A 17616-nucleotide genomic window follows, 5' to 3' on the forward strand; every position below is an offset into this window, starting at 1 on the left:
TGGGCAGACTGGGTGTCACAGACTCTGACATCAAGTCAAGAATTTGCAAGGCAAGGACTGCATTCTCCATGCTAAAAAAAACATATGGTCCTCTAAGAACATCCGCATTACCACCAAGCTGCGGATCCTTCACCCCAACGTTAAGTCCATATTACTATATGGAGCAGAGACCTGGAGGACAACAAAAACATCCATGCAGAGAATCCAGACCTTCTACAACACCTGTTTCAGGCGCATCTTCGACATCAGATGGCCTGAGAGGATCTCAAATGAAGACCTGTGGTGAAAAGCAGGACAAGAAGCAATGGAAATACAAATAAGACTCCGGAAGTGACACGCCTTGAGGAAACCACAATCCAGCAGTACACGCCAAGCCCTTACCTGGAACCCACACGACGAAAGGAAAAGGGGACGTCCAAGAAGCTCCTGAAGGCGAGATGCAGAGACAGAGCTACAGGCACTAGATATGACCTGGAACAGCGCCGCTAGAGCAGGCCAGAAACGTTTTCGTTGGAGGACTGTTGTTGATGGTCCATGTACCCCACGGAACGATAGGCTTAAGTAAGTAAGTAAAGTAACGGCAAATAATGATATGTTTACAGAACTCAATCAAGGTTCCAAATAGCCTTAATGGTTGTTACATAAAAATAAGTTTGGTTTCCAAACCATAAATCACATATCGTTGGAACACACGGTATGTTGTACTACTAGTATTTAAATTCTATCCGGTGTGCAGCTACACTTTACACACTGTTTAAAACTCATTTGAGAATTCAACTTTGGACAAATTGTAAACTGTAGTTTAAACCAGTTTTATTAAATTTAGACTATTTCTTCAAATATTTGTATAAAAACCGATTAAAACCATGTGTCAAAGTAAAAAACTTAGCGGTCACCTGAGTACCATAACCCATACACAAACTTGTCGAGGAGTCTCACATATGCTTTTAATTGAGTTTCCTTTTGGAGTAGAAAATTATAATATCGTAATGACAGCCTCCTCCCAGTTTCAAATCTTTCAAAAAGGACTCTGAACCCTATAATATACATGTAGCGAAAAACCTTATATTAAAAAGGTGCAAAGTTCTGAACAATATATTTCCAGTAACGCTTAACTTGCATGATAGATTTTATGCGTATATGTTTTCATACAAAAATTAAAACAAGGTGGCTAGTATACTAGCATAACTCTTTCTTAATTATATATTATTCAATGATTAATTAATGAATGTAAGATAACTCTATTATGAAGAATCAAGGAAAGATAACTCCATTAACTGCCCTGAACTCTTTTCAAACGCTTTCACAATATTTTATTGACAACTTTGATAGACAGCTTCATTCTTTCTCTTTTCTAAAACATGTGAATTAACTCATTTCTTTCATTGGAATTTATGAGCAGAATAAAATAAAAAGACAAATACTCCTCCCCCTTCCCAGCCATAACCATTGCCTTATATCTAGGTGACATAAAATATTAATAAAGATGACAGCTTTATATTTTAAAAAAAGCATTTCGTTTTTATTCTGTGTCCAGTAGACGGTTTTTAAACATTTTATATACATTAACACTAAATGACCTTGTACCCTACTTTAAGAATCCCTACCCTATACACTATATGAGTGTTTTGGCCCCGCCCTAGATTCATATCCCTACATTGTGAGACATGGAATTTAAAATTTTGATAGAAGAGTCCATGGATATCATAACCATGCATTAAGATTCTATAAGTAGAGAAGATTTTCTAAGATTTAATACATTTTAATATATGGCCTAATTGGCCCCACCCTGTAACGCGAAACCCTGACCCAGGGGCCACGAAATACACAATTTTGGTAGAGGGCATTATGAACATCATAACTATGCATTCAATTTTTTCCTTCCATGTATGGGGGGGGGGGGGGGTAGAGAAGATGATTTTTGAAATTTGGCTTTTTTTTGTGCATATTTTGCGACGCACGACGACGGACAAAGACCAATTGCCATAGGTCATCTGAGTGACTCAGGTGACCTAAAAACTGTCTATAAATATCTTTATTTTTAAATGTTCACAATAAATAAAAGTCGATAAGAACAAAACAGATTTACAATACAGTATACATTGTACTTGTATATCTCGTAGGTTAAGAGATAACGAGTGAGACAAATAAAAAGTCAGTTCATTCCGATTGGTTTAAAAATTGACTTCTAACGTTCGCGTGCTGTATTAATTTATTTATCTTTTTTTCAACAGAACAGTGTTGATTCTTTATTTAATCAACTTGCGAAAGTTGAAGACGTATACTTTCTTAAAATATTTACCAGGCGAGTTTTGACTTCTCTGCTAATTTGTTTTTTAGACTGATAGAAATAAATCAACTAATATATATCAGAATTGATCATGCCTGTCCATTTCAACAATAATCTCTTTCCTCCGGAAAACAACATGTTTACAGGAAGATAAACAGAGAGAGAGAGAGAGAGAGAGAGAGAGAGAGAGAGAGAGAGAGAGAGAGAGAGAGAGAGAGGAGTCATATCATAGAACTATAACACCTCCGTGAATATTTTCTATGTAAAATTACAAACGAATAAACATGTAGATACATGAACTATTTATCAAGTGATATACAAAAATTTAATACTCTAGATATGTACCTATAAGATTCAGAATTACATGTAAATCTTACAAGATTAATTATTATAGATATACCACCTTGCAGTTTTTATATCATTTTTTAAAACATTAAAAACATTGTTATGTATAAATGTACAAACACATTAATTACCAGCAAAAATTTACAAGCAATGGATTTAAGTATAGATCATTGTAAAAATTTAAAATAAAATCGACATACATGTATAAACTCTTTTAATTGTATACATATTCTGCATAAATGAAGGGTTTACATATACTTCAGTACGTTTTACTTTAGAATCCTCAGACAATTGTGCTGTTGGATCTATTTTTAAAAAAATATACTTCAGTGTCTTGATCTTCATTTCAAATCAAACTTATTTGGATTTGAAAAAAAAAATCACAGAAAGTTGATTAGGCTAATAAGTCGGTGTCACTTTTAATGAAATTAGTATCTTTTGTTAAAATCTTTGAATATCAAAGCCGTTTTGAACAAACGTTTAGCATAGGACATGACATGACTGAGGGTTTGACTTTTTTTGTTTAAAATAATGACAGTTTGTCAATGTTTTGAGGTTTGAAACATTAGATAGCCTTAAAAAATTTAAAAACATATTGATTTTACCAAAAATACAAGAACTTAAAAAAATGATCTTCATTTTATTATTATTTATTTTATTTTTTTTTTTTTTATAAATAATCGATTTCCAAACGAAATTTGTTTTGAATATCTTTATATCATCTTGTATATATTTAAACTTTTTTAAGTTGTATGGACTTTATAAATCATAAACCGCTATCATGTGTTTCTATACTTATATAGAGATCATAAACCCTATCGTGTGTTTCTATACTTATATCTGTTTTGCTACTGTTCTTTATATTATCTTTTGTTTTAAGATCCTTTTTTTCTGAGATTTATGAATATCTTGCTCTTCACTAATATTCTATCTTTGCAAACTTTCATAAACATTCCTACATTACAATAAAGACATTGATCAAAACAAATACCACAGTAATAACATATTGTGTGTGTGTGTGTGGGGGGGGGGGGGGGGTTCGTTTTGATTTCTTTATCTTCTGGGGGGAATTACCAAAAAACCAAATACACTTACATTAAATACATTAAATGCATCATACATTACAAATCAAAATTATAAGTACGTTAAAAGAAATTGATTAACTGAAAATGATCATGCTTGTAAAGCAAGCATATATAATAGCTGGGGAAACGCACAGTTTTTTTTTTATAATTATAACGCCACGAAACATTTAACATATAGTGAAAATGAATTTCATTTTAGATAGGGTAAGCATTTTACCAATTTTATTGAAATTGTTTTTTACGGCGAATTACAGAGGGCATCATATCAAATTCCTGTAGTTAACCAAGTGTAAATTGATTTATTTTACATTCAACCTTTTAAAATTGTACGAAAATCAGCTATAATCTAAAATACCTTTTTAGCTCACCTGAACCGTCCGTCCGTCCTTCCATCTGTAAACGTTTCACATTTTTTTCTTCTCTAGAACCACTGGACCAAATCTAACCAAACTTGGTACAAAGCATTCTTATGGGGGTTCTAAAGAAGATGGGGGAATAAGATGGCGCAACTGCCCATTTAATTTAGTCGTAAAATACAATTTCAGATTTAGCATTTTGTCAATTAAATAAATTTACATGTTATAATACAAGTTTACAAAAGGGTAATTTCTAACTATATTCAGTTTGAAATATTTTAAAACGATAAAAAAAATATATCCTTTAATAGTTTTGGTGGTATCGAACCCACAACCTAAAAATCTAAGTTCTGTAATGTTGACTAATGTCTGGTGCTCTAACCACTGAGCCATTTCATTCACAACAAAGTCCGCTGTTTAAATGCTATATGAGACGTTGGCTATGCATTTACGGACTTGTATTATTTTTCTAGATTGTTCAATTGTTGGGCTACAAAATGACATTTTTAAAGTATAGTGGGTCATCTCTCAACATTTTTGTTGATTAAAATCGGTTCAAATTTCATTAAACCGCATTTACACTATGACAAAAATATGGAGCTCAGACCCACTCTATACAAGAAAAGGCATTGAAGTTATAAAAATGACACTATTTGGAGGTTTTGACACGCATACGCCAGTTTAAATCAACCTATTGCAAGTATTTAAAATATTTAAGGGTTACAAACCGATGTTACGTTCAATATACATTGTTTTTAATTATTTTTTTTTTTAAAAGTATCAGATTTAATGATATTTTAATTTTGCAGTATCTAATCATTCCTCATATGACATTTTACACGCTTTATTCACCCATCTTCTTTTTAAATAAAGGGCAAATCCATTTTTAAAAGGGAGATAATTGCAAAACAGTGAAAAAAGGTTGCATGTTTTAAAATCTTCTTCTTAAGAACCACTGAACCAGAAATTCCAATATTTACACCAAAGCTTGTATATATAATGAAGATTCTAAATTGTAAAAATCATGATAGCCGGTCCAACACTGGGGGCCAAAAAAGGGTTTCAAAGTTTAACATAGAAATATATAGGGAAATATTTTAAACATCTTCTTCTCAAGAACTACAATACTACAATTTGTGATATTACTATGCAAACATCCTCAAATGATGTAGATTATAAATTGTTAAAATCATGACCCCCGGTCCAATATTGGGGCCCGATGATTACTATGCAAGTATCCTCAAATGATGGAGATCATAAATTGTTAAAATCATGTCCCCCGGACCAATACTGGGGCCCCATGATTGGTTTAAAGTTTAACATAGGAATATATAGGGAAAATTTTTAAACATCTTCTTCTCAAGAACTACTGTAACAATACTACAATTTCTGATATTACTGATATTACTATGCAAGCATCCTCAAATAATGTAGATTCTATATTGTTAAAATCGTGATGGCTGGACTATTACTGAGGCCCCAAGAGGGATTCAAAGTTTAACATAGAAATATTTAGGGAAAATGTTTACAAATCTTTCAATTTGTGATATTATACAGGAATCCTCAAATAGTGTAGATTCTGAATTGTTAAAAATGTGACCCCTAATATTGGAGTCCCAAGAGATGTGTAAAGTTTAACTTAGAAATATATTGGTAAAATGTTTAGAAAACTAATATAAAATGATACAAGGAACTGTTGTTCAGGTGAGTGATGTAGCCCATGGGCCTCTTGTTTCTATTGTTAAGCATTCTATTTATAGTCTTTTGAATAGAATGTTCACCTGGCCAGCGCATCACTTCTATTCAAAATAAGTTGGAAAATAGTTCAGATTGAAAAAAGGGATTTTTAAATAAATGCTTAAAATTTAAAAGGTTTTTAGTCAACTAAGCTGAAAGCTCAAGTGAGCTTTTCTGATCACATTTTGTCTGTCGTCCGTCTGTCAATCTGTCCGTAAGTTTTCATATTTTTAACATCTTCTCCATAACCACCGGGCCGATTTCAAACAAACTTGGCACAAATCACCGCTAGGCAAACGAAATTTCAAGGTTGTGAAAAATTTGCAAGGGGAGATAATTAGGAATTATTGAGAATTTTTGAAAAATATTCAAAAATCTTCTCAAGAACCAGTTAGCCAGAAACTCTGAAACTTATGTGGAAACATCGGCATTATTGTAAATTCAAAGTTGTTAAAATCATGACCTCCAGAGGAAAAGTGGGACCCAGTGGAGGGTCAAATTCTTTACAAATAATATATAGAGTAAATCTTTAAAAATAGTTTTCCCAGAAACAAATTAGACAGGAAACTGGAACTTGCGTGGAAGCATCCTCATGGAGTGTAGATTTAAAGTTGTCCAAATCATGATCCCTAGAGGAAGGGTGGGGCCACAATGGGCGGTTGAACTTTCACATAGGAATATATAGAGACAAATATTAAAAAATCTTCTCAAAACCTATTGGGCAGAAAAAACTGAAATTTGTTTGGAAGATTCCTCAGGTATGGTAGCTTCAAGTCCGATTAAATTGTGATTGTTAAATTGTAAATCCCTGGGGATAAGATGTCGTCACAACGGGGGGGGGGGGGGGCAAATCTTTACATATGAATATATAGAGAAAATTTTTTAAAATCTTTCTCCGAAAACCATTTGCCTAAAAAAAGCTGTAACTTTAGTGAAAGCAGCTTCAGATAATTTAGATATCAATTCGTTAAAATCAAAATTTTGAGGAGTAGGTTGCGCTTACATTGGGGATCCATAAAGAAAGTATAAAGAAAAAAACTATATCAAACAACGTTTAATAAATATGGTAAAAAGTATTATAACAATATGCAAATGTTGACTAGATATAGCTCACTTTATTGAAAGTGCTTTTATGATGGAGAGGAAATAAATTAATCAGCAGTAATAGGCAGAAAAGGACATTAAGGAGAGACAACAGATGGTCATTAATGCTCAAAACAATACTCATGATGCAGGAGCTGGCCAATTGCAATCTCATGGTATTTTATGATTACCACGGTCGCATCAAATGCTTTCAAACAAAAGGCAAATATTTGCAACATGTCAGTATTTTAGTGCTATTAGAAATCTTGTGTGTGATTTGCAAAAAAAGATTTCTTTGAAATTAAACAACCAATTGATCAGTTAAAATAAAGATGTCAATACAATAAATGAGCACGGTCGATCAAGCGATTGAATGCTCATATAAGTGAGACCAATAGTAATATTTTGACTTTTCATGGTTTGAAGTATTTTGCTGTTTCTATGGCTCGATAAAATCACCAAAAATATGTATCTAACTTTGTCCATGGAAAGAAAAGGAGGTAACACCGACTGTACATGTCAATGCATTACAAACAAAAACAGGAACAAAAAAACCCATTAACGATAATCATGTTATGGTAACAACAATGAAAAGTTGCCCTTTATCTTTCTCAACGAGCATACATGTATAACAAAACGGGTTTAATAAATAAAACAACACATTATAATTACATTACAACAACATTCCAGGGATGCTAAAAATATCAAATATAACCAGAATAGATTTGAATTTCACCAAGATCTTAACATTCACTTTATAGGAATTTTAGTAAATGGTTAAATTTAGCGGATATGTATCTAACGGTTTTAAAAATGTATCTTATTTACCACAGATCTTTCTGTCCATCAATATATTACGAATAAAATTATTTTTATAGAACACATAAAAAACTAAGACAGTGCACCATCGGTGTCTTTAAAAACATGCACACTCTTTCGATTCACGAATTGTTTGTGATGGAGATTGAGTCATAACATGTTACTTTATAAAAAAAAATCGATTTATATATATATTTATATTATATATTTTTATATATATAAAGCATAAAATCAATCGTATTACACAGCATTCATTCTTTAACACTATTGCAATGGTGTAGCCACACTCATGAAATATATTTTGATCTTTTTTAAGTTTGAAAAACTTGTTTAAAAAATAGAAACTATCCCAAATTTGCATAAACATTTACTATTTTACCATATGAAAAGAATATCCGGGAGGGGGTGTGAACACCATCCAAACCATAGGAGAGGCTCTCTCTTCCATGATTTCCGCCTTTATATGCTGATGGAAAATTTGTCTTGAAGGAAAGTGGAAGACTGGGCACTTTCGGAAATACTTAATATCCAAAAACATGTAATCAAACCCGATTAAACTTCGCTTGCACAGGTTAAAATTTAGAGATATCTCATAAAAGAGGGCGATGAAAAAATGAGTGCCTTAAACAAAAATCACTGCCTAAAAGCTGCTTAGTTAACGATTTGAACGAAGCCTATATGTTCAAACAATGACCTTGAACAAATAGTCTTACCCAGGAGCAGGTTAAACAGTCAAATAGAGTATAAGAGAAAAAAGGGTAAACTCTTTTTCACATCTAATTCTCAACGCTATATTGATACAGATACTATATATACAAGCCCCTTATATCGTGTAGATTCTTAATTTGAAATCAAAACCCTGCCATTACAACAAATTGTTAAATCCTAAGGAGAGTAGACGCAATACAGCGAGGAAAATCTTTAGTTATTCTTTTCTTTATGAAATTGCTCTAAATATATGAATTTTAAGTTTACTTTTTGAATGTAATGCTTTAAATGTCTGTACATGTAATTCTCTTACTTTATTTATAAAATGAATTTTGCTTTTGTTTTCATTTTTTGTATTTATTTATTATATAATTACTACATGAAATCCTGCGCAAGCGCGGGAATTAACACTTAACACATTACAGTGCTTACAATGTCGAACCATATTTTTTGTTAATTTTTTGTTAAATGTTTTGCTAATTTTCATTTTTGTATATGCTTTCTTTTAAAATTGCTAAAGTCACTTATTCTTTAAATTTAAACTAAAAAAAATCCAAATTGCATGGCTGGATATTTTGAGGAACTGGCAGACTGAAGCGGATAATAATAACATGAATTTGGGCTTATTTCTGTCAGTTGCAGCTGACGGAAAAATATAAACTATTTTTAAAGATTTCAAATCAAACCAGTGGGTGCGTATCTAGTGCAGATCTCTATATTTGGTTCTAAAGTTCAAACTTTCATATAATTTGTATTACTATAATTTGTATTTGTTTTGTAATTTGCGTTACTATAGTTTTTTTTTCAATATTATAATGTCAGATAAAGGTCTGTTTTGAAAAAAAAATTAAACATTTTTTTGGGGGGTGAGAGTTGGGGGAGGGTAATCCCCATTATCCCCATTAAACTTCACTGTTTTACACATACATCATTTATTGATACGTAATTATACACGCAGAACACAAGCTGTTCATTATTTACAAATTAATGTTCAAGATTTACTACCAATATGTCGTGGTATAAAAATGTATGAAAATATAAAAACGCTAGTGTATGCATATGTATTTGCATATTATAAACCAAATGTGTCAGATTCAAAGTAACTGCCCGACGTTTAACTCGCTTAACACTTTCTGCTAGAAAGTTAATCAGTCAACACGTTTCTGGGCATCCCGTTTGTGAAAGTTCTTTCCATCAAAACTAAAATCAGATAAAATTGTTCCATTTTATTTAAAAACTTCTTTTGTATTTATTGGAGTACGATCAAAGGTATCTACCCGCGACGCATGATGAACGACACATATGCATGGTGTCCTGCACTTTTGCCTTAGTTTAATTAGTCAACCCGCGTTCTTGGTTACTACGTCCTGGAGAGTTCTATCCCATTCTCTCGCCAGAGGTTGTGTTACGCATGCAAATAAATATCAAAACTAAAATCGTGCATTCAAGAAACAAATTAGCTCATTTTATGTACTCAACATTTGTCAAATCTTAACTTATATGTATACTATAAATAAGTTTCCAGCAAATGTATTCACTCTTTGCGTAATCATTCAATATGAGTTCAATGCAAGCATAAATTTTGATGCAAACTACCCTTGACTTGGATTAACGAAAGCGTGTCCGCCACCTTACTCTTATTTTTGCTATATAGGACTTGTTAATCGAAAATAAAAGTAGCTTTTTTTTCATTATTTGCACAATAATTACTTAGATTAAATTCAATTATAGCTCATCTCAAACGTGTTGGAATACCAGAGGTGTAAACAGTTACTCTGGTGCAGCTTTTTGAAATTTATTTGCAAAAATTTTTAATTTATAAGAATTGATTCCTTTTCTTTGAGTTCGAAAAGTTGAAAGACGTGAACCTTCTTAATGTTATACTTTGAACAAAATACAATAATACGGTGGTTTGACTATATCTAGGTTGTTCACTTTCCGTTCCGAATGAGAGAAAACTGTATATCATATTCATCAAGATTAAAAGAAAATATAAACATCTTACTTATACTCTCAACCAACTATAAACGTTGTCGAGATTGTGTGATTAATAATTGTTGTTTTTAAAGCGGGTTTGTGTCTCCACAATGACTAATGTTGAATTCTTTATATAATGCACTTTTAATAAACATTGAAAATATAGTAATTTGACTTCCATTTTCCCTTCCCAATGACATTTAACATTAGAATCTAAGCAGAAACTTCAGTCAAAGCATCCTCAAGTAGACAAGTTTAAATTCAAAATTGTTAACATCATGACATCCAGAGAAAAGGTGGGCCCAATAGGGAGTCAAATTCTTAACAAAGAAATATTTAGTTCCAAATATTTTCGATTACTACTCTAATAAGCTGATTATATCATGATCATCGTTGCTCATGTGAGCAATATATTCCATGGGCCTCTTGTTTTTCGATAAAAATATGGGGGTCCGTGTTTGCTCAAAGTTTGTATTTTTACCATCACAAACAAACCAAACCATCAACGTTTCGGTTTTTCCCTATTGTGACATTTTCCCCATTCTGACGTTTACCTCGATTATGAACTGTGACAAGGAGCACACAGCGGGTGCGCCCGGCCAGCAGAAGATGCTCACTCCTCCTAGGCACCCGATCCTTCCTCTTTCTGTTTAGAGGTCCGTGTAGCTCTGCTTGGAATTTGTATTTCGTTTTATGGATTTTTGAGGTGGTTGACCGGTTGTTATTGTCATTTTTGATCCTTATCATTGATTGTTTTGCATGATGGTTTTTTTCATTCCTTATACAACATACATCAGTTTGAGCTGTAAATGTTTTAAGTAGTTTAAAGTATAGTAACAATGTTTCATAAAATATGATAAAAAGTATTATAACAAAGTGCAAATGTTGACTAGGTATAGCTCACTTTATTGAAAGTGATTTCATGACGGAGGGGAAATAAATTAAACAGCAGGAATAGGCGGAAAAGGGCATTAAGGGAAGACAGTAGTGGGGATTTAATGTTCCAAACATTACTCATCTTGCAGGAGCTGATGAGTAATTCTCTCTCTCTCTTTCTCTCTCTCTCTCTCTCTCTCTCTCTCTTTGAGACAATGTTTCTCCTAGATCAATTAACTTATTTGTCTGTACAAATAGCTTATTTTTGGAAACAAATAGCTAATTATCATTCAATCCCGTAATATAATTGTATGGATCATAAAACGTGTGGCTTACTTTTGCTTGGTCTTCTTTGAAAATATAAGCTAACCGTTTCTTTTGGGTACATCAGATATCAAGGCGAGAGTAAAAAAGGAAAAAATGATAAAATACTGACCATTTTTTCTGTGTCTGCAAATGATCCAATAGTTAATAGCGAATTATATTTGTGGGAGGTATTTGTTGAAGGTATATATAATCAAAGACTACAAAAAATCTGCAAAGGAGGTTATGAACAATTAAAATACTGAAGGACAAATGTGTTTGTACAAGGAAGATGTATATATATAATCAGTGTGCGATGCTGCAATATAAAAACATCAAACTAGAATCATTTATAGTAAATACAAATCGCAATCCAATAGTATTTTATGATTACAACGGCCGCATCAATATGCCTGTATTTTTAGTGCTATATTCGAAATCTTGTGTGTGATTGGCAAAATAGTTTATTTGAAATGAAAAAACCAATCAAAAAGTTAAAATATATGAATATCAATAAAATAGATGAGCACTGTCGATCGAACGAACTAATGCTCATATAATGGACCAATGGCTTTTCATGGTAAATACAATGAAAGTTCACATTTCATCTTTCTCAGCTAGCATTCATGTATAACAAAAACGGGATAATTGAATAAAACAACACATTACAATTACATTATAACAACATTCATGAGGTCATAAAGATATGAAATATAACCGGAATAGTTTTAAAATTTTTATATGATTTACAACAAATTTCGCAGGCCATCAATATATTACAAATAAAATCAATCATTTTTATAGAACACATCAAAACTAAAATAGCGCACAATCGATGTCTTCAAAAACATGCACAATCTTTGGATTCACCAATTGGTTGTGATGGGCAATAGTTTTAGAGAATGAAACGAAAAATAGCGAGGGAAATCTTTGGGTTTTCTTTTCCTTATAAAATTGTGCTTAATATATGAATTTTAGGACTACTTTTTGAATGTAATGCTTTGATGTCTGTACATGTAATTCTCTTGCTTTATTTTTAAATTGATTTTTGCTTTTGTTTTCATTTTTTGCATTATTATTTGATTACTAGATGAAACCCCGCGCAAGGGCGGAAATGAATACTTTACACATTAATATGATACAGTGCTTACTATGTTTAACCATATTTATTTATTCATATTCATTTTTGCATATACTTTTTTGAAATTGCTTTATAAACATATCTCTAATATTGAAATTAAAAAAGCAATTGCATGGCTGGATATTTTGAAGAGCGTGAATAATATATACATGAACGTTGCCTTAATTCTGTCAGTCGCAGCCTAAATCAAATCAGTAAGTGGATATTTAGTGCATATCTCTCTAAATTTGGTTCTTAAGGTCAAACTTTTAACATAATTAATGTTACTAAAATTGTTTTGTATTTGTTTTGTAATCATAAAATTAATGTAAATATTGAATTTATTATTATAATGTCAGATAAAAGTCTGTTTTGAAAAAAAATAGGGTGAAGGGGGGTCATCGTCCCTATAAAACTTCACCGTTTTACGCATACATCAATTATCGATATACACGTAGAACACAAGCTGTTCATTATTGGCAAATAACTATCCAAGGTTTACTACCAGTCTGTTGTGGTATAAAAAAAACGCTAGTGTATGCACATTTATTTGCATGTGTTAGATTCAAAGTATCTGTCCGATGGCTAACTCGCCCTTCATTTTTCAGCATGAAGTTAATTAGTCAATCCGTCTCTGGGCATCCAGTTTGGGAAAGTTCTTTCCATCACAACAAATCAGATCAAATTGTTCCATTTTCTTTATAAACTTTTTTTGTATTTATCGGAGTACGATCTAAGTTATCTGCCCGCGACGCAAGATGACCGACACATGATGTCCTGCACTTTTCGCCTTACGTTAAACAGTCAACCTGCGTCCTTGGTTACTACGTTCTGGAAAGTTCAATCCCATTCTCTCGCCAGAGGTCTTATTATGCATGCAAATAGATATCAAAACTAAAATCGCGCATTTAAGAAACGAATTGGCTAATTTTATTTACTCAACATTTGTCATATCTTAACTTATATGTATATTATAAGGTTCCTAGTAAATATATTTACTCTTTACGTATTCATTCAATATTTTTCATTGCAATAGTATAATTTGATGCAACCTACTCCTGACTTTTATCAACCAAAGCGAGTCAACTATTTTACTCTAATTTTTGCTATTTTTGGCTTGTTAATCGTCATTAAAAGTATGTTTTAATTAATTTTACAATAATTACTTTTAACGTAACATTCGATTATAGACTACAAACATCGTACCAAAGGCAAAAGCAGTTACTCTTGTGCAGGCATTTTGTAGTTTATTTACAAAAAGTCTTAATTAATAAGTATAGATTCCTTTAATTTGAATTCGAAAAATTGATAGACGTTAACCTTCTTAATGTTATACATTTGAATTAAATATAATAATACAGTAGTTTAACTGTATCTTTGGTTATTCCCTTTCCGTTTCGGATGGCAGTAAACTATATATTATATTCATCAATATCATAAGAAAAATATAAACACCTTTATCATACTTTCAACTAACTATATACGTAGTCGAGATTGCGTGATGCATAATTGTTGTTTTTAAAGCGGGCTTGGGTCTTCATAATGTTGAATTCTTTATGTAAAGCACTTTTAATAAAGATCGAAATTTTTCGAAAAAGAAACATTTTTTTTTCGCCAAATAAGACATAATTTTGATTGAATTATCAAATCGAGAAAATGGCGGTATCACTCAGTTTAGTCATAATAGGACAGTTTATGATAATATATTCAACCCCTTGATCGCTTTATTAGGTCTTTCAACCTTTCAATTTATATTATAATATGATCGTAGTTTGACTTCAGTGTGCCCTTCCTAATGACGGTAACTCATATTCCGCAGTATTTGAATATTCATCTAAAACTTTAGTCTAATTTTCCCTCTAAATAAATACAAAGTCAGGAATGTTTGATTTTTAATTATTGTTTTCAAAGCGGGTTGATGTCCCCAGTATGACTATTAATCAAATTTTTAAGTCCATGCATAACGCATGTAGAATGAAAAGTTAAAATGTGTTGATATGGTGTTAACTTTAATGCACTTTTAATACTTTTTAAAAAAGACAATGCTTAGATTTAAAATTTATCACACTGCAAAAATTGTCAATGCTATTTTACTCTATTTAGGATGTAATCATTTATCTCCAAACTGCTTGAGTACATGTACTTTATTGTACCTTTATGAGTGTACTTTATTGTCCATATATAAGTGTACTTTATTGTATATTAGTGTACTTTATTGAACCTATATGAGTGTACTTTATTGTAACTATATGAGAAGAAAGTAAGCAAACCCTGACATTAGCATCACTGATGATTGAACTGATATTAAATGCTTAAAAGAATGTTACTTTAAAGTGATGAAAAAAAATGCAGAAAATATCAGAAATTTTTGTGAAAGAATTTCTTCTTGCGGAATTTGGCAGATTTTGATTTAACTATCAAATTGAGAAAAAGGAGATATCACTTTGTTTTACACAAAATGAAACTGTTTAATATATATTTCTCCTATTGATTTTTTTTTTCGATCTTTCCATCTCTATTTTCGATCTTAGGTTTTTTTATTATTGTTTTCCCCCTAGTTTACTCCGAATTACTCTTTTGTTAATATATTTATCTGAACAATTAAACTTTATGTAATTTAGTCATTTAAATGTATGATATTAAATGACCCTTTGTTCTTAAATCTTCCAGAGTTATTGTCCTTTAAGAAAGAAATGTATTTTATTGGTACTCCTCTGAAACCATAAGAGATCAAACTTGGATCTTGTACCATTTTCTGAAGTACACTAAGAAGCTTTTTCCAATCTATTCATAATGAAAGGCTCTGAGGCCTTCTTCTATCATTTGCTGCACAAAAAAATTTGCTTTATCAGGAAAATTAAGTACACTAGTAGATTAATTGTTCTCGAACAATTAGAGGTCTTTCACCTCATTATTTTTATGGTTTGTTTCAATATAACTAATAAATCATGTTCTGTATTACTTTATGAAAAAAATCATCAATCTATACATGCAAAAACAAATTTTTGACCTTGATCTTTGACCTTTATGTCATATTGACAGGAAGATGTTCAATTTAAAGTGCTTGATGGCCCTACAATGTAAGGTTTAAAAGTTGGAGGTGTAAACTTAAGAAACTTTCAGGGTCGATTACAGCTAGAAGGTGGCCTCGGGCCATTGAATTGATTGAAGAAGCCCCTAAATGTACTGATTACATTAGTAAAAGTTTGATGTCTCTACCTCTAACGGTTTATGAGAAAAAGCAATAACAAGCATTTTATACAATAGGGGCAATAACTCTATAATTGTTTCAAGGTAGGGGCTGAAGGGTTACATTTTAAAATGTCTACATTCATGAAAAAGTATTATGTACCATCCTAAACAAAAGAGATCTAAAAAATCATTAATTAATGAATTTCCAAATTACCTTGACCAATGACTTTTATGTCATTGAGTGTGGCCAAGGAAGACACTTCCATCTCAAGTGGTCCGAAGTCTCTGTGACAAATAATAAAAAAGTTGGAAGTGATTTTATAGAAATTTAGATACTTTCTGGGGCAATAACTACTACTAAAAGCCCTCTATATGTACTGAAGACATTGGTACGTTTAAAGTCTATATCTCTTTTGGTTTCAGAGGAGTAGCAATTACAAACATTTTTTACAATAGGGGCATTAACTCTTTAATTATTTAAAGGTAGGAGCAAAGGGGCCTTATTTTAGATTATCTTAAGATGTCCTACTACATCCATGAAAATTTTTTTTCTATCACCCTAAACAAAAAATACATGAAAACTCATTAATTAACGAATTTCCAAATGACCTTGACCTTTATGTCATTTTGATCGGCAAAGGTAAGGACTTTCATCCTTAGTGGTCCGAAGTCTCTATGACAAATAATAAAAAAGTTTTAGGTGATTTTATAGAAATTTAAATACTTTCAGGGGCAATAACTACTACTAAAAGCCCTCTATATGTACTGAAGACATTGGTAAAGTTTAAAGCCTCTATCTCTTTTGGTTTTAGAGGAGTAGCAATAACAAGCATTTTTACAATAGGGGCAATAACTCTTTAATCATTTAAAGGTAAGAGCAAAAAGGCTTATTTTAGATTATCTTAAGATGTCCTACTACATCCTTGAAATTTTTTTTTCTCTATCACCCTAAACAAAAGATATATGAAAACTCATTAATTAACGAATTTCCAAATGACCTTGACCTTTGACCTTTTTGTCATTTTGATCGGCCAAGGTAAGGACTTTCATCCTTTGTGGTCCGAAGTCTCTATGACAAATAATAAAAAAGTTGTAAGTGATTTTATAGAAATTTAAATACTTTCAGGGGCAATAACTACTAGAAGGGGGCCTCAGATCCTTTCGGTATGAAAGAATGAAGAACCCTCTATGTGTACTGAAGACATTGGTAAAGTTTAAAGCCTCTACATCTTTTGGTTTCAGAAGAGTACATTTCAATCACAACAAAGTATATGGTAGGCTGTTGAAATACTATTTGTGTCCTTAACCACGAATTTACAAAATTGTGTTATTTTTTCAAAAATTTCAATTGTTGGTATACAAAATGATTTTTTTAGTGTATATAGTAGGTCATCTTTTCACGGTTTTGTTGACTGAGATCGAGATCGGTTTGTTTTTCTATAGATCATTTTAAGACTTTGAGAAAAATATAAGCACAGACCGAGTCTATAAAAGAAAATGCCTTGAAAATCCACAAAATGACACTATCTAGAGGTTTTGATAGGTATACGTCTGTTTAAGTCAAAATATTTCAAGTATTGAACATATTTAAAGGTTAAAAATCGATGATATGTTAAATGCACTATGTTTTGGACAATATTTGTAAAAAAAAAATATCAGATAAATTGATGTTTCTATTTTTCAATATCTTCTTTACAAGATGTATATAATGTGATGAAAGATCGG

At 31.5% G+C, this 17616-nt stretch overlaps 1 protein-coding gene across 1 annotated transcript in view; it reads left to right on the forward strand.

Annotated features, from left to right (window-relative positions):
• The first annotated feature begins 466 nt into the window (after positions 1–466).
• Positions 467–17616, forward strand: part of LOC128182095 (protein mesh-like) — a 38156-nt gene continuing 21006 nt past the window's right edge. The window contains exon 1 of the mRNA XM_052850709.1: positions 467–561. Coding sequence (XP_052706669.1) covers positions 467–561 — 95 coding nt within the window. The remainder of the gene's footprint in view (positions 562–17616) is intronic.

Source organism: Crassostrea angulata, chromosome 4 (assembly GCF_025612915.1).
Source record: "Crassostrea angulata isolate pt1a10 chromosome 4, ASM2561291v2, whole genome shotgun sequence".
NCBI classification, from domain to species: Eukaryota; Metazoa; Mollusca; class Bivalvia; order Ostreida; family Ostreidae; genus Magallana; species Magallana angulata.